This window comes from Phytophthora infestans, genomic scaffold (assembly GCF_000142945.1).
Source record: "Phytophthora infestans T30-4 supercont1.6 genomic scaffold, whole genome shotgun sequence".
Classification (NCBI taxonomy): domain Eukaryota; phylum Oomycota; class Peronosporomycetes; order Peronosporales; family Peronosporaceae; genus Phytophthora; species Phytophthora infestans.
The window spans coordinates 1,741,731-1,760,340 of NW_003303753.1; the positions used below are offsets into that span (position 1 = coordinate 1,741,731).

Genomic DNA, 18,610 nt, shown 5'->3' on the forward strand with positions numbered 1-18,610 from the left:
TAGTGTGGGTTTCCTAAGAGGACAGGAGATTTTGTTTACACAATGGGAGCGTGGCATGCTGCAAGCACAAATTGGATCTCTTTTTGGGGAGGGGAGTCCTGTGCAAGCGGAATATGTATGCAATGCGTGGCTAATATTGATATAAAGGACAACGAGGAAAAAGCACTTCTCAACTTAATGCACGGTGAAGTCGAATGCGTAGTTATGACGGCAGCCACATCTGCTATTTGCGTGGATTGCAACACCCAACACCAGGGCTGCCCCGCTATAACTTTCTAGACGCAACGTTTGGCGATATGCTCGTTAGAAGAAAAGGTTGAGCGGCTAAAAGAGCACGGAACTATCGACTAGACAGGAGATTTGATAGTTGGGGGCTCTATGGATCAATAGAAACCACTGGTGTGAAATCGGCATAAACGCCAGAACGTACGGTTTTACAGGGATGGATCACGGAACGACAAGACCACATTTGCAAGAGTTGAAAGTATATTCAGAGAGGTCTTTAGCCTCTGCTGCCGCACGAGAAACGATGGAAACGTAATGTAAGTAGAAGCTTTCAGCAGCTCGATGGTAATAGCTGGTGCTGGCGTTAATCGAAAGTTACCTCTTCCGCACTCAAGAAGTACCGACCGATACAAACCTGCTGCGATTCGGATACCTACTTAAGGTGATCGTGTGTTAGTAAAGTCTAGCTGATGCTCCTAACAGGTATTTTCATTTTTAAACCTCATCGATGTTCATGAGAAAGAGTCTCGTTTCTTCGTATGGTACACAAACATTTATAGTTTTGCGTGTACCACGTAAAGGAACGCTTAAAATTACATTCAACATACCAGCGCTTTGCTTTAATCCGGGCCGCCTTTGAAACACGCTAGGCATACATGCGGGATGGAGCGTACAAAGCCATTGTTGTGCTGTGGGCAATGTGGCAGTGCAACAACACACCTTGTGGCGGATTGTGTTGTACTACCACAATTTGCCAAAATATGATTGCAAATCGTAGTTTCATGTTGTGTCAATAGTCTTGGCCATACTTCCCCATTCTCGATCGTACTCCTCACAATTATACACGCCGGAAAGAACTGCTGCAGTGGTCGACATTGGTAAATATCCTGCGCAAAACAAAGGCCACAGCACAATAGGGGGTTTCAGTTCTGCATTTTTAGTTTGTTTCTGTTCTGATTTCTGGCGCTGAGGACACTCAATAAATTCATTAAGAAGTGAGCACCGCAGAGATAATTAGGGGGTTTCGGGTGCTTGCCAGAAATGAAAGTTGACAATAGTGGAAAAAAAATTTCGAATCTCTTGCCACGGGAACCCTCGCTCAAAGCTTATGACCTAATGCCACGGATCCGTCAGTCAACGTACGGATAGATATTCTTGTGCAACTACATATGAGACTCGAACATGCACTAACCTCAACTGTGCATGCGTCTAAATGGCTAGGTACCTGACTGGTAGGTCCTTCGATCAATTTTGAGAGGTGTTTTGCAGACAAGCTCGTTCTGGGTAAATCTTGCCTGACTATGCTGGCGCCTCTCCGTAGCTCAGAAGGAGCGCTCGCGTCATGTGATTAATACCGTTTCGCTGAGCCGCAATCGGGAGAGGAAGGTGCTGCGTGTCCGATGAGCAACGCGTTAAGTGCTCACAGCAGTTGCGCTCATTAAAGCAACTTCGGTTTGAGCAGCTTCAGCAACTTGGCTTTGAGCACCTTGCAGCACCTTCTGCCTCTTTAGCAACTTCAGGGAAATAAAACTTTATTTTAAAATTTACGGTTCACCAAACCGCAGCTCACTGCTACACCGATGCAGACTACACTGACAACTACCTAGATCAGCTATCATTTAGCGGTATAAAAATATGTTAAATGACAGTGTCGTTTGCTATGGGTCACGAAACCAAGCACAGAGCACAATGAAATGGATATTATGTAACGAAAAACGAGACTGCGTGTGACATCGTGCGCGGTCCGACCGGCTTCTTGACAAACAGCCAATCGGGACCAGGCAAGCAGGTAGTGGACGCAGTGGTTGATGACCCACCGGCAAGCAGGCGCGCCAGAGACTTGTGACGCTACAAATGAGTTGTGTCTTAAACCGTAAGTGGTCATAATAACCTGGCGGGTAGTGCAGTATGAAGAAATTCCCATAGAGGCCAAATCATGTTTTTTCTACCCCCAACGCCACCCCACCCCCAGACTCCAATTTGAACATAGTTTATACAGTTGAAAATGGTTAGTAGCTGGGATCGCTTCAAATACTATTAAGGTTATTCACAGCCTTTTAAAGTAATAATATGGCATTTTTATTTTAAAGGCATAAACATAAATATCTAGAGATTAACTGTTCGCGACAGCGTCGAGGTAATCTCCTGTAAGCAAAACATCGAGTTTTATCCTGAATTTTTGCACCAATCTATATTTCATTATGAGCCCTTTTGCTGAATCATCTTGTTAACAAGAGCAGCTTTTAGCCCTTATGCAAGCCTCCTTAGTAAATAATATTATACAGAACTAAGTCATTTGCTACTTTAAAAAAACATACATTTCTGTGGTGTTTTCTGGAGGTTGATGTAGCACCAAACACCAAGCAGGGCAGGTGGCGAGCCTGCAGGAAACTTGTAGCCTAGCGTATTGATGTACGCTGTAGCTAGCAGATTGTAGAGTGAGAGGATAAGCCAGTTGTCATCAACCTTCCACCTCAAATAAAACTGTACAGCTCTGATGCTGATGGCAGCATCAGAGGCAACATGCAAGACAGCCAGCGATTCCACTTGGATCGCTGGCGGTCTGTCCTACAAGATCCATGAATATTTTGCCAGTTAGTGGATGCTGACTTGAATGCGCCAGAATCAGACATATCTACATCTGTGTTTAACCTGGATGTACCAGGTTGATCACTGTCTAGTCATCAACCTTGATGGCAGCGGAATCCGGCTTGATGCCTGCGATTCACCACACAGCCCCAAAAACTTTATTTCGCGGCCGGACTTCGACCACCCCAATCGCAACCTTGGCAGTCAGATCCATGCCTGGCCCTGGTTGATCATGGAGCAGCTCTTCGCTCCAACCTTGGGTGTTGGCTCACTTCCGGCTGGAGATAGTCAACTGTCTGTCAGTCTTAGCAGCTCGTCAGCGTGTCCGTCTGCTCACACTTTCGTCAGCGTTCGCGTCCGGTTGTTTGTTGTCGGGCCCAAGCTCAACATCTACAGTCTACGGCGCAGCTGCAGTGGGAAGTCTTGTCTCGGGCGCTTGAGCATTTGTTACTGAACGCGTTTGCGGCCGTCGACGCCTGGGGCTCCGGCGGCTTTTGTTCGTCGGCCTTACTATCTCCGTCACAACAGTCTGTCCTTGTTGATGTGTTTATCCGGTCGTCGTCGCACGCTGCCAGTGTGCCTTGAGCTCTTGATCAGCAGCGACTACGTACTGATTTACTAGAATGTAAACGTCCGTAGCTAAACTAGCCAGCGTTTCATACGAGTCCTCGATGGCCTCGCGTCCTTTCCACTGCACCAGGATTTTGGATTCACCAATCGTAGCGTTCCACCTGTCACTTTTGAGCTTCTTGATCACCAAAATGATTCCCTGCGACGAGATGTGCTCCCAAATCGCTTTGGTGACATCCAAGCTGGAGTCTGCATAGAACTTCAGTCTAGAGGCATGGACATCCAACTCAGCGCCTGTAATGAGATGTTTAGTTAAGAATGAATGTGCGTCAGCGCGTACAACGCGGTACGGCCCCACCCAAGTCACGAGCAACTTGTTACTCCTCTTCTCATCCACTCTCGAGCGTAAAACGTAGTCGCCTTCCGTAAAGTAGAAACATTTCTCCCGCGCTCTCGTTTTTTGCTCAGCATCCTCTGCTTCAGACGTTGATCCTCAACCACCTTGTGCATGGCGTGAAGACTGCTGCGCAAGGCATCAAGAAAACCATCGATCTTGTCACACGCTGGCACCTCCTTGAACCCCCAGTACCAGGCAGGTAGAATTCTTTGAGAGGTGTCGGGCACGGCTATCCAGTAAACAACTCCACGGGGGCTCTGCTACCCAGTGATGGCACCGCTGTGTGATTGAGGCTCGATTGTACCATTGGTATCAAGTAGCCCCAGTCGCGATGAGCGATCTTGTACTCCCGTATCATTGTTCGTATCACCTGAGAAATGTCTCTGTTTACACGCTTTACCGACCCGTTGATCCACGAAGAGTAGGCGGACGTGCACTCCTGCTGCGTTTGCAGTCGTCGTGAGAGCTCGCTCAACACTTCGGTTTTAAAGTGCGAACCTTAATCTGAGATCCAGCTAGGCGGCAGCCCAAACCGAGAATGCCAGTCAAAGGAACGCTTCAACCGTCACTGCGCTGTCGGCTGTATCTGCCGTCACCAGCTCACAGAATTGGGAGGCATGATCCTTGAGCATCAGGATGTATTTGGAGTCACCAAAGCCTCACCCATTAAAAGGAAGTCAAAATGTAGCAAGCCATTGCGCTCACTGCAATCGAACGCTTCACCCCGAGGCCTGAGTATGATATTCCCCCTTTTTGAATGTAGGCACATACGACACTGGCGGACAAATGTGGACACCAAGGAGCGCAGGTTCTCCAGCACAAACAATGGGTGTGCTGCAAAATATACATGATCAATTGGACGAAGCCAGATTCGGGCATGGCTGGTTCATTCGGGTATGGTCTGGTTCAAGCTGGCATGGTCTGGTTGGATTGGGCATTGACTGGTTTGATCGGACAAATTTGCTAATATCTGCTGGCAATATTTCGTTGTTTTCAGATCAATGTGTGCGTTCAAGAGATCAACAAAGTTACCCATACGTTTGCTCTAATGATTACGAAGTGCCAATTGAGCACAACCACACATTGAACGAGTACGCTTTCAAAAGCCACTCGTCTAACCGTGAGTACCTCGATGAGAGTGCTTTAGAGACAGTGGACGAGCTCCGCAAGGCTGGCGCGAAAAAGACAAGCATTCTCAAGTTTATCAAGGACAATTCCGATAGCAATCCGAAGCCGCAGGATGCTCATAATTTGGTTCGCAAATTGAAGGCTCGCGAACAAGGTTTAACACCAACCTCTAGCTCAAAGCGGTTAAAGAAGTGGATGTCCGAATTTGGTGATGTTCCTGGCAACGTGGGGCGCATCTTCGTGGACGATGTGGGAGAAAAGGTATGATATACGACGTTTATGTTTCAAATTTTATTTCGTTATTGCCTATCGAACCGTTTCAATATGTTAGAAATTGGCAACCTGTATTACGCTTCAAACCAAGCACATGCGGTCGATCTTCTGTCAATTTCCGTAGGTCCTTTTAATTGACGCGACGCATGGAACCATATGATCCAAGTACAAGGTCTTCTCTTTCATGGCACACGACACTTTTGGAAAAAGGCCAGTTTGTGCAGCATGCCCTACTCCACAACGAGCAGTGGAGAACGTTGTTGACTGCACTGGAAGAATTTAAGACGGATAACCCGGCTTGGACGCGTCTTCAGTGCGTGCTCATCGACAAGGATTTCACGGAGCTTTCTGTTGAGAAAGCTCCGTGAAATCTTTGAAGACAGCATTCCCCGGCGTCACTATTCTACTCTGCCAGTTTCACTGGAGGAAGGAAATTTCATCATCGGATTACGATTGCAACACGTGAGAGAGGGATCAGCTGCGAGGGCTCATGGACCTTCTGGTATATGCAAAGCCGGAGAAGGAGTGCATGGAGCATTTCCGGTACCTGCTGCATGTATGCGAGGTTGGTCGTTCAAGGCCGGAGTCTTCAGATTCAATCGGGCAGGATAGGGCTACAAACAGATCGAATCCCTCTCAGTCGGGGAGAATCTGGCTCCAGTCGGGCAGAATCTGGCTCCAGACACTGTTGAACCCGCGGATGTGGTAGCTGCGACAAATAAACCCACCACCCACCCATTTGCTGCCTATTTCATCAAAAACTGGGATAATTGTCGTAAATTATGGTGTGCACACAAGCGACAAAACATTGTCACTCTCGGCAATAACGCCAATAATAGATTGGAGGCATCCTGGAAGCAGTTGAAAGAGTCGGTAAATTCGTTCATGGCTGTGGACGAGTGCATTGCGTTTATCATATCCTATCAAACGCTTCAAGAACGACGGTTCATCGATGAAGTCTACAAGAAGGTTATCATTCAGCATGTTGGATACGGTCAAGAAATGACTCTCGTTGCTAACCTTGGCAGCGAGCACGCATGCGAGCTGATACAAGACCAATACGTATACGCACTTGGCCGTGCATTATACAATTTTTCGGAACGGAGCCCGGGCGTCTATATTGTGAAGAGCACAAGCACTGAGGAAGATGCCCTTGACGAGAGTGAGACCGAGTATATTGTTTTAGAGGCCAACTGGACTTGTTCGTGTCTCTTTATGAGCACGCGTTTGCTACCGTGTAGTCATGTTTTCTTTCTAAGAAGAGCACTCGGAAAAGAAACTGTTATCCCGACACAACTTCTCAATCGTCGGTGGATATTGTCTTCTGTTAGGTCCTCGATAGAGTTCGAGAGCTCAAGTGACAACTGTGAGTCAATGGAATCTTTCGCTATTCGTCGGGTTGTGGCGACGGATGATCGACCTTGTGACTAAAACCGCAAGTATCGTGAGGCGCTGCCTATCGCTAGTGAAATTTGTGGTTCAATGTCTGGATTGGGAATGGCACGATACCGAGAAGCGACGGAGTATCTGAAGGACATTGCTCGTCGGTTCAAGCATTGTGACTTCGGCACTTTATCCAGTCAAAAACAAAACGATCAGCTATCAGACTCTCATCCTTCTACCCAGCCAGCTGTAGCGAGTTCAGCCATTGAGAACAGCCAAGTCGACGAGTCAGGCATCCAGTCTGGCGAGTCTGGCATCCAGTCAGGCTAATCTGGCACTCAATCTGGCGAGTCTGGCACCCAATCTGGCAAACATCTTGAATCGAAAACCCGAGAGTTGACATCGACGCTTCGAGAAGTAGGGAATGATGAATTTCAGGTAGCGAGCCCTCCTAGATCCCGCGGGCGCCCAATGCAAACAGCAAAGTCGAAGAAAGCTACTCGTCGGAAGAATGCCACGATCGTCCAGGAGGACTCAGACTTGTATGCAGTGAATTTGAGCCTGGCTACTGTGCGAGATGCTATTGAAGGCGTGCCTACATACAATACATCTGCCGCTACCCTATCGCAATTCAAGCTGTATGAGTTCAGTAAAATGCACAGGGCTCCAGTAGCCTACGAGAGAGCGAGCTTACCACCGGTGAAGAAATATATATCCTGTGGAATCCATAACCCGTGCATTTCGCAAAGACTTCATTGAGAAGTGCAGCACCAAAGTCTCAGCCCTGCAGAAGAAACATAAATATTCATCGGGTGTAAATCTAGACGAGCAAGAAATTGCGGTGGAAGTAATCGGTGCTGGAACATACACTACCGAGACGTTGGGTGTGATCAAAACGTGGCACAGGGCGATGAAAAGCATACATCAAGTGGACAAAGCTATAAACTGGATCGAGACTATTGATTTCGCTCTGAAGATGCCCGAACATTTTCGAGTTGATCCAGACCCAGATATACTTGCTAAGCTGAAGTCTATTCCACTTCTGTCCGTTCAGGTACAGCTAACGTACATTTATTGATACAATGGCTTTACAAACGTTTATAACATCTTCTTGAATATAGGCGGAAGCGCTGGAGCTCGTTGGCAAGTCGCCCTTGGGTGACTGCACCGTTAACACTTTAGGGCTGAAGCTGTTTGCAGAAAGAGTAGACACGATTGGAGTCGACACGTCCATCGCGGGGAACGTTATGAATGGCTATTTATCGATCTATACGATGAAGGGCGTGTTTGTAGGTGTGACGGGTGAGAAGATTTTGATTCTGATCATCTGCGGCAAGAATCACTGGTGCTCCGTTATGATTGACCTGACATGTAAAGACGTATTAGTCTACGACCCGATGAATTCCAGTGACGGAGTGAAGGCTCGCCCTTTTGCTGATAAATTGGTGACGATGCTACCACTCTCCCCCTCAAGAAAGTACCGAGTCCGAATGTACGAAAGTGATCTTGGAGTGCAGGTCGACAGCTACAATTGTGGCATGTACATGCTGATGGCATTCGAGATATTTGCCGGTGCTACTACTATGAGTGCGCTAAGTAGGAAGGAGTTGCAGTATCTACGCTATCGGGATCTTTGCATGTGCATTTAGCTGGACAAGTTTTCAATGATTTGGTCTTTTGTTTGTGTATGTCGATGACATCACTACCTCCGGGTTATTCACCCTGCACTTTGTCTTGATTTTTATATTTCCCCAGCGCAGTCTGCTGAATGTCTTGCAGGTTTCAGTTTCGAAACCGACAGACATCGAGCTTCCGGTTATACGTATACTCCCGAAAACACATCAACTGATGACGTGTCCGGCTCTTCCTGAGTCTGACATATTCGGGCATGCTAATCGGGTGTATTCTGGTGTAATTGTACTGTCTCTTGTTACCCAGTCTGGCTGAATAGCGAGAGCCTTCTCGGGTGTGTTAGCAATACGACATTTCAACTAGTACTGTATTCCTTATGTGATTGGCAACAGTCATATTCTTGAGGTGGTCCCGAGCATAAAATATAAGTGCAAAAAACTATGTAGCGTGTGCAAAAATATACCTGTCGCCAAGCACATAAAGCGCGACGACACGAATTTTAAATCAATTTGATTGGCTGCTGAATTTGTCGCTAATGATCGAGCGTCGCCAATCACATAAGGAATACGGTACAGACAACTCCGACTATAGTGGAGATGTTTGGACTGTGACTCAGACAGCTCTCTTATAAATGTTTCGCAGTTGTAAGAGAAAACCTATTATATGTCATCGAAACCTACGATGTTTCATGAAAAAAAGCGGTAATGGACGTCTGGCGCTTCGAGGTGATAGCCATCGTCCTGCAGACATCGACAACCTTTTGCATTGAGTAACCCTGATAACCATGAGCAAACATGAATACCTGTAGTTTTTGCGCTGCTGCCAAAGCCTCCGCGTGTGAAAAATGATGTCTCTTCGGCTTCATCACTGGAGCTATCACTCAATAACTCCAAGCTTGCGTCTTCGCTGTCCAAACTCTCTTCAATGTTATCATCGATGACAATGTAGCTTGACGCACTCATTGCATCGTCTAACGTCAATCTTGATATAAGCACGTCGAGATCGCCAATCTCTGCCTCGCGGGAAGGCTCGATGTCTTGCTCAACACTCGCACCCATGCTTCCTGGTACAATCCTTGTGTGCCGCCAACAGCGACGGATTGTCGCTTCCGATACCGCTCTCCACGCATCTACCACGAGCTTGATTGATGTTAGCAAGTCCAGCTTCTTTTGGGCGCCGTATTGCTCAATGACCCACTGCACAAACAACTTTTTGTATTTGAGCTTGAAGTTTCGAATAATACCAGCGTCCATCGGTTGTAAGTGAGATGTCGTTTTTTTCGGGAGAAAGTGAATGCGAACGTTATTCAGCTCAATTTCTGCATGGCCCGGAGCATTGTCTACAAGCAGAAGTATTTTGCGTCCGTGCATCTTCAGATTTATCGCTCGCACCCACTCCAGAAATACTTTGGTCGTCATCCATGCTTTGGTGCTCGAAAAATATTTAATCGGGATATCATTGATGTTAACCCCTCGAAAGCACCGCGGTTTCGCAGCTCTGTTGATCACAATTGGCTCCAGCTTCTCGGTTCCAGTAAGGTTACAGCACAAACCAATGCTAATTCTTGCTTTGTCCTTTTTTCTTCCTGCGATCGCTCTAGTCGCTAGTGTTTGACTCGGCAGCATCCTATAAAACAACGCTGTTTCATCCATGTTGAAGATGTCGTGCGGGTTGTACTGATTAAGCAGCTCCATTAGAACCGTACGCTGTTGGCCAAGATTCGCAGTGTCAACCGACCCTGCTTCGCCATGCATGATGTGCAGGAAAACGCCATGACGGGCTTTGAACCTCTGAATCCAGGACATCGTAACGACCTCCTCCCCAACTAGCTGGTTAGCCTTCGCTTGTAGAACGTCGTCAGACGGCAGACCATGTTCCTCTTAGTTATGGACAAAGTCCAGAAGCTGGGGCTCGATTTCCGCGTGCTGCGGTTTGCGTTTTTTCTTGATATTGCCGTTAGGTGTGGCATCAAGAGGCTGGTTTACAATTTTCCCGACAGTCGAAACACCAATCCTCTTCTTGAGACATGTAGCCACCCACTGCTGGAGATCGATGTGCTTGAGACTGGGGTTGGCGAGATGGTGACGATGCAGCTCGTTCTTCTCGTAGACCGTGAGGTGTTGGCGGGCTGAAACCATTGTCTGCGCTCGTGTTTTAAAATGAGTCACGTGGCCCACTCTCTTATTGCCCCAAGGGGGGCTCTCTTACACTCGAACAACCTTATAGCCGGATTGACTTCATTTTATTATAGCCTCTGGTCTTTACCGCTCTTACACTCAAACTTCTCTTATATCCGGCGCCACTATAGCTGGAGTTGTCTGTAATTTCAAGACTGTACCTGCTTTGCATTATTGCCCATCACTGGTGAGTATATTTATTGCCAGCAAGCTGCTGTATCACGTGCCGCGATTACGCAGCAGCAAGATTGTCAAGTTTGCAACAACAAACTTCTATGCTGCGCAACATTTGATGACAAAGTGCGTGGCTAACCTGCATGAGGGTAGGACTGTTATTAGCAGGCATAAGAGAACATACCAGAACGATGTCGCTTTATGTGTCAGCACTTTCGTTATTAGCTTTTCTCGGCTTACAAATGTCGCCCCGAAATCCCATGACTTTTGTAACAGACACGTCACTTTCGATACCTCGCTATTCATCTAATTTGGGGGAGGGGGTCTATGACAACGGTCATTTCTTTTAGTAGAGGAGATAGTGATAATGATGAAGAACGGCGAGCACGAGATAGCCCCTAGCGTAAAGCGTGTCGAGCAGCAGATATTGGCAGAATGGAAAACGCTCGCTGGGAAACCCCTGCAGATGACGTATAACGTCACCAAGGTGAACACGTTCCGAGAGAACCCAGACTTGCTACACCCTAGTGATTCTTTTACAGCTTGGGCCACCCAAGAGCTGCGCAGGGGCATACCGGAGTACGTTTAATTGCTTCGCACTACAGGGAACGTCGTTGTGAGCCGGGTTAACTCGAGGTTCTCGCAGCGAAGGTAGACTTCTGAGCAATGCTGATCTGGAGAGTATCGTAAACCAGGAGTGGCGCACGGACCTCACACGCAAAATCTGGGAGACTCGACTGAATCGCCATGGCAGCAAGGACGGGCCCGTGGTGCGGCGTTCACCGAGTGGTGCTCTCTATGCCGCTCCACAATCTGCACAACCACAGTCGTTCCTCTGCGACGATTCCAACGACTGAGGTCGTACTGGACGGTATCTGCAAATAATATCATAAGCTGATTCGGGTAATACAATGACTTATACTCGACATAGAAACAGTATTACCGGTATCAGATATATTGCTATAATCCCACTTAAGCTACGTAAAAGTCGTTAAAACGCGAAACGCCGCGATCCGGCGAAATCTGCGGCTGACAAGCGCGCTAGAGCGCCGTTTGATCCAACTCATGTCGCTCGTAATGGCCTGTTAGGTTAGAACTCATCGGCGGATAGCGAGGAAATCGCTCCTGCTTGGAATGAACGATGGTGGCGACGAGTTTCCACGATGTTTCCTCAAACGCGGCGTCCGTCGTGATGGTCCGAGGTTTCGCACACACGGACGACGAGAAGAAATACGGTGAGGTACGACTCTATCCGACTCGAGTGCGCTTCGTGACGGGCGTAGCTCAAGCCTATGAGGACGAATTCCCGTCTGAACTCAGTCATTTGGTACGCTACAACATTAGACTCGGGACAAAGGAGCCTGCACTGAGTATCTGGCTTGTGCTGAGCAGGTGAAGGAGGCGGAATTTGAAGTCGCTATCAACCAGATAAACAACACGATGCAGGACTACTGGCCGTGTTTCTTCTGTATTTGCTGCGGATACGGCTGCTGCCCATGCACCCTGGGGCTCTCCCTATTTTGTCCCAATTTTTGCATCAGAGACGTACGATGCTGCGTGTTGAGCGAGGGATCAGTCCGGTGGTATAACTTTTGTTGTGCTGGGTTTTGCAGGCCGAGCAGTATGTGCGTGCACTTCTGACAAGGATAAACAAGCGACTTTGTTTCGAGCGAGCTGGTGTCGAGTGGCAGCTAGTTCGATCGTGGGGCCAGTCCTGGGTGAGTAAGCAGGCAGCTACGTACATGCGTATCCCGAGTTAAGATTCTTCCTTTCTTGCTAAAGATCCAGATCACGTACCCGCTAGTGCTGAAGAAGCCGCCCCTGGTAAGTTTTTATAAAGTCAAGTGAAATACTACCAGTCTAAGTGATCGTGTCGTAACCAGATCACGTACCAGCATGGAATAATGTCATCGTCACCGAATGCCAACCACTCCGACAGTCAGCAACCAATATCTAGCTCCCCAGCGTTGTCCGTTGCAACCCCACTTGTTCCATAAGAACAAAACTCAAAGCATCTTGTTCGTGACGTGGTGCTCCGATTTGTATTTGCGTAGTTAAGTCTATCAGTTGCATTTTCAATTAATGCGTCTGCACTCGCGTCAGCAATGCGCTCAGAATCCCTCCGACATGACAAAGAGCCGCTCGCTCTGCCTTGCACAGGCGCCAGCCTAATACTAAGTACCTAGCCACCTCCGCATCACCCTACGTTGATGACTCCTCCTCCGAATTCTACCCGTCCACATGTCATCGTCACAAAAGTGCATCACCATCGGTGGCTCAGGTGCTGTAAGTCAAGTCTAGCTGACAAAATGGGTTGACTCCGACTAAATTACTGGATGGTGAGGAAGCCGCGCAGTGTGTTGCGGAACTGGCCGAGTCTCTGCGTAAACTTGTCGCGATTCGCAGCCTCTAAGTTGGGGCGGACGTCTGCGAACAGGGCAGCAAACGCCTCCTCGATCTGTGCGCGATTCTCGGGTGGCTGCGAAGAGCTCAACTGTTGCTGGTAGTTGGTGAGCGCTTCTTCGCTGCAGAGTGTGAGACTCAGGATCGGTCGAGAAAGCGCCCACTGCGAATTCGCCTCGCCGTACACCAGAATGTCCAGCAACGCCGCCAGTAGTGTTGACCACATATTGGGCGACGCTTGTACATGTGCACGAAGAGCGTGCTTCACAGGCGTATCGCGCTTCTTCTTCATCTCGTGGAAATACAGCGACGCTACGTGGTCCACTGCCGTCGCACACTGAGCAGCAATCGCCAAGTCGTACGAGTTCATCCCTTCGTGCAGCGACTGCACGAGCTGTCGGAAGATGCCGTCCTCCAACGCCACCACGGATGCTAACTGGTTGCGGAACAAAATCTCCAGAAAGAAAAAGTACGCGTTCTTCACCTTCGGGTAGTGCATCAAGTCCTCGTGGGGGATCGATAGGACAAGCTGCAGCGCGATCTCTAGCGCGTTCTCCAACGACTTGTCGTTGTACAGCTGGAACACGCCAAAATTCACGTAGCTGCCGCCCAGCGCACGATACAAAATACCCAGACACAGCGCCACGCCCTTATACTTATCGCCGTATGGGTTCTTCCCTGCCGGCACTGGTTGTATCCGCCGTCCATACGCCACCACAACGCTGCTGAGTTCGCGGAACAGCAAGATACCGCTGGCGGAGCTCTGGTCGAATGTCACACGCTGAGCTTTATTGTATGCCAGCTCCTGCAAGAACTTGAGCAGAGCTGTGGTCACCGCCGGGTGGTCGTACAACTCGTCGGCGGCACGAGCGAATACCGGGAAGTAGGCCGGGTAGAGCAGGTCGAAGATGCAACTGTATGTGCGCCGGTTGTGCGTCTGCTGGATAATACCGCGCAGGTCTCGACACACACCAATTACAGCCTCGCGAACCTCCGGCACACGGTAGTTCGGCGTCTGCAGGAGCTGGTTGAGCACGTTCTCGATGGGCTCCATGAATCGTTCGAACCGCTCTGAAGACTCATCGAACGCTGTCGTGAAAATAAGCCGCGCGATGGTCGAGTGGAACGTCGTTCGGTGTCGTGTATTGGCAGGAACCGCCAGGAAGGGAAACTCCTCTGCTGTGTGATTCCCGATGAGATACTGCACAGTCTCCAGCCCGAGAAGCAGCTTGCCTGACGAGTATCCAGACGCCACCTCAAAGAAAAGCACCAATGTCTTGCTAATAATGACCTCCGTCCCCCCCCAAAATTTGAGATTGTTGCCAACTTTCGTTACCATCATGTTGACCACGACCGTGTGGTCGCCCAGTCCTAGGCGCTCGAACATGCGCAAGTATGCTTTGTGCTTAGAGGACATGGCACTCTCACTAGGGGCCATAATAGGCGAGGAGGCCGACCCGGCCGACGCAGGCTGCATGGACGAGGACGGCGTAGAGGCCGATGGCATGCCATGCTGCTCGCCAATGTATCTCTTGCGGAAGCTGCTAAAGTAGTATAGCAACGATAACTCAAAGTGCACGCTAGGTTTCGTCTGGCCGCCTGACGCGATGATCCGATGCTCAGTCAACTGCATCGCACGGAAAACTCGTTGGGACAGGTCCGCGTCTACTAGCTCGTCGCCCTCCGTCGACGTTGAGGAGTACGTTTGTCCGCCAATAATGGCGCCAATGGCATAGACAAGCCAGGCTGCCTGGTTCTCCATGCTTTGCAGCTGTTGTTGCTGCTGCGGTGGGATCGCTGCCCCTCCGCTTTGGTCCAAGATGCTGCAGGCTTCCGTGTATTGATTCAGAATTGGGTCCAAGACCGATACGATGTACTCTCCCGTCTGGCGGTAGTTGAAGTGGCACAGCGTCGGCAGCTTCTCTAGCTGCTCATACAGACCTCCTTCGTCATCCAGCGGGTTGTCCAGCGTGTCGTCAAGAGCGCATTGCTCAGCTGAATCAAGACGCGACTGCAAATAGGCCTGAATCACCTGAGGAACGCGCGTGTCCAGGAAGTTTATAGCCCCCGAGTTCGGAGAGCCCGGCACGGCGTCTGCGCGCACGTAAGGCAACGCAGCCACAAGACGCGCCCACAACGCCAGCAAATAGTGCGTCGAGTTTGCAGACCACTGCCACTGCCGGAAAGACTTGATCGTAAAATCGGGCGTGAGGTCCATCCACTCCTGGAAAGACTCGGTCTTCATGAGCTCCGAGAGCTGGTAGTTCGATTTCAACCGCCCAATCAGGCGGCAGAACTCGTGGTAGTTTTGCTGGTCTGACAGTCCTTCCTGAGCTCGCAAGACGGCGCAAATTCCTTTCAACAGGTGGGCGAGGTACACGCTGCGCTCTTTGTCCGGCGAAAAGAGGTTTCGACGCACGGATGCAAACAGCATGAGCGCTTCGAGACACTTGGACGTGTTGGGCGGGCTGGTCGTCTTGTAGAAATCAAAAAGCAGCTGCAACGTGTCCGGATCTTGGATAACCGAGCGCCACGAAGTGGGTACCTGGAGTGAGCCCGTCTCTTCGGACGATTCGTCCGGGTTGGTGCCAATAAAGTCGAAGGACAGACACTTGATGAGCAGCGACAGCGCCTGGTCACCCATCCTGGCTTCCTGTTGCGGCGTGGCGCCTCGAATATTGTGCATCTGGAGCTGCTTAATGGAGGTAAGTGCCACCTGGAAGATCCGGAAGAGCGAATCCTCTCGAAAAGATACAGCGATCTTGCGGTGGAATGTGATGTTACGTCCTGCCACGGGTAAATCCATCTCTGTGACGAGTTCACTCAAGATCTGCAGACCAATAACGCAGTGGTCCACTGTAGCCTGCAGAAACTTGGTCACCTCGGCCACGATCTCGCGGTGCTGCTCATCGTCGAACCACCCATACTTAGTGAGGCGACACACCATCTGGATTAGCGATGTCGTCACGAATTTTTCCAGTGTTGGCCCCTTCTGGGCCAAGTAGCCCAGCACATAATTACCTAGTCGCGGTAGAAACAATTATACGTTAGTGTTGAAGTGATGCAAAATTGGGGGTCATGGCATCAAGTGCTTGCATACGGATATCAACGCGCTGTGGTATGGTAAAGTTGTTCCAGTGCGAGGTGATGAGCTTGGTGAGGCTGGTGCTGGCTACGAGAAGCGCGTAAGGGGACGACGAATTGTCCAGCACATACTGACACTGTGGAATGTACTCGGCTGAGCTCTGCAGGATAAGCACAGCCTGTTGCGCGTGCGCACGCTCCACCTCGTTGCCGCTCTCGTAAAGCACGCGGCACAGTGTCTCCAGCTCGCGCAGTTGATTGGCATCCATGGCTGCAAGTAGCACGCTGGGGTTTCCCCACGCTTTCGCTTCTCTTTTGGCTCGGCACAGAGGGGGGATTAGATTGTAGCGCACACGGCAGGTGTGGACCACGTAAATTTGGATGAGTTTACATGTATTTTTTTAAGGCAGGCGTTATTGTGACCGACTGAAAGGTACGAAGACGAACCGTTTGTGACCGACCGACCACCTACGTGTCCGATTGTGCCCCCTTCTTGTATAGACTGTAAAATCCGGATATGAGCACTTTGTATTTTTAGAGCGAAGCCACCCTAAAAGCGAAGTCATCTTCAAGGTCGAGCTTAACCTCATGAGCGAATTCAGCCTTTCTGTGATGTTTCCAATGCAATGTGTTTGACAGCAACTATATAATTAAAGTTAAACAAAGTATATTGCTTTACATGCACATCTGCAAGTAGCGATAGCGCTGGTACTGCAGTGCCTTCTTAGCAATTCACCTGTGCTTTCTTCACTACAGAACGTTTTGAATGCAAGCAGAACGTACACTCCACAGTTGTAGCTGTGTAGTTGAATTCCAGCATCCGCAACATAGGGATCCACTCTGTAACGTCCTGGTGTAGCTGGCATGTGTTGCACAAGCTTGTGCGCTAGTGCTCTCATGCTGATGCCAGCGTAGCTGCTGCTCATGGAATCATAGTACTTGATAGTTGTCATAGCTGAGTCGACCATGATACCACACGAGTGCGTGCCGTTGCAGCTCACCGGAAGCATTATAATTCGCTTAGTAATACAGCTGAACATGCGTTTTAGCTCTTCGTCTGGAATGCTCACATTTCCTCTCCCCATGACACCCCATATCGCTGGGTCAACAGTCATGACTTTCTCTTGTTGACCGAATAGCTCTGTCATTGCCTCTGTCAACGCAGTGTTACTAAAAGTGATCTGCATGCAAAGTCAACGATCCGAATCTACAAAATATGCATACACAGTGTCAGTTGCTGCTATCCTTAAAATATGCAAAGTGCTTACCCTTTCAGAGAAAATCGGAATTGCTTCTAGTTTTGACGCCAATTCTGCATCTTGTTCGACCCGGAATACAGGCAAAATATCCAGCGATAAATCAATTTTTGAGATCCATTTTATGACTCTCTCGATATTGCTAAGCTCTTTGACTGCTTGGTGCCATAGTTTCATGGCTCTCAGTGTCTGCATCCCAATTACAAATAGACCAGGAAAATTCACTGCAAAGTCTAGCTCTGGCAATTTATTGTGCTTTTTTCTGTTGTAGGGTAACCACCTTTTTGCTCGCTCGCTGGAGTATCTCGTTAGTCAAAATACGAGAAATGTCTGCTGAATCCATGATAATTTGTTAGCCGGCAGCTACGAAATCACGTAGGGAATTGGGGGCACCATCTTCTTATCAAAAACAAATAGCCGGAATCGGCGTAGCGGCTCCGCACATGATGCGTAGGTAGACACGTGTGAAAGGAGGACCTGGATTGTTTTAAAACTCATTTGTCGTGAAGAACCGAATCATCTTGTGCCATTAGGATGGATACATTCGTCTTCGCTTTCTTAGTCTTTGCCTTCTGCATTGGGCGGTCTCGTGGGCGTAAGGGACTTGCTATCTCGAATCCAGGTGATTCCGCATTAAACGGTTCGGATTCAAGAACTTGAGTCAGTTGCACCACCGAGTTATCCACCGATTAAGACACCGACTCTACCGACCGAGGCACCGACTCTATAGATTCCACCGATTGAGACGCCGACTCCACCGACCGAGGTACCGACTCTACAGACTCCACCGATTGAGACACCGATTGAGGTACTGACTCCACCGATTGGCTCACCGACTGAGACACCGGACTTATAGACGACAGCTCCTTGATCAATTGATTTTTTTCTGTAAACATTGTTGATACTTGCGCTAACGCCTGAATTGCCTCCCGCTATGCCGCCATTCCCAACGTGCTTACAGCTTCCGTTATAGCGGTAGCAAAGCTATTAGCTTGTCGAAATTTGCGGTTAGAGTCCCATGGAAGCTTTGGAAGCGATTCAATCCGAGTCACGGAACAGCTATTCCTTTCGGTCTCCAATGTAGGGCGTGTTTCATTCATCGAAGACAACAGCCAATGAGTATGGATACACTGAGTCGGGATAATTGTCTCCAATTTTCGTTGCTGCCCTACGTAGAAAACATGTCTGCATGGCATTAGCCGCGTACTCGCAAATATACATGAACACTTCCATGTTGCCTTGGTAATTGTGTACTCTGCTCGTGGTTCGTCCAGACCTTCTTCTGCATCATTCTCATTATTGATAAAGATCATTCCTGG

At 49.0% G+C, this 18,610-nt stretch overlaps 2 protein-coding genes across 2 annotated transcripts; one reads left to right on the forward strand and one right to left on the reverse strand.

The window, feature by feature from the left end:
- Positions 1–11,689: 11,689 nt before the first annotated feature.
- PITG_04650 (uncharacterized protein) lies at positions 11,690–12,545 on the forward strand (the record flags this gene model as incomplete). Its single annotated transcript, XM_002905347.1, has 5 exons — positions 11,690–11,875; positions 11,938–12,093; positions 12,162–12,266; positions 12,331–12,387; positions 12,492–12,545. The coding sequence occupies 5 exons, from the start codon at positions 11,690–11,692 to the stop codon at positions 12,543–12,545; spliced, it is 558 nt and encodes a 185-aa protein (XP_002905393.1).
- A 332-nt stretch (positions 12,546–12,877) lies between these two features.
- Positions 12,878–17,183, reverse strand: PITG_04651 (exportin-like protein; the record flags this gene model as incomplete). Its single annotated transcript, XM_002905348.1, has 3 exons — positions 12,878–15,972; positions 16,052–16,347; positions 16,819–17,183. The coding sequence occupies 3 exons, from the start codon at positions 17,181–17,183 to the stop codon at positions 12,878–12,880; spliced, it is 3,756 nt and encodes a 1,251-aa protein (XP_002905394.1).
- Between the last annotated feature and the right edge of the window lie 1,427 nt (positions 17,184–18,610).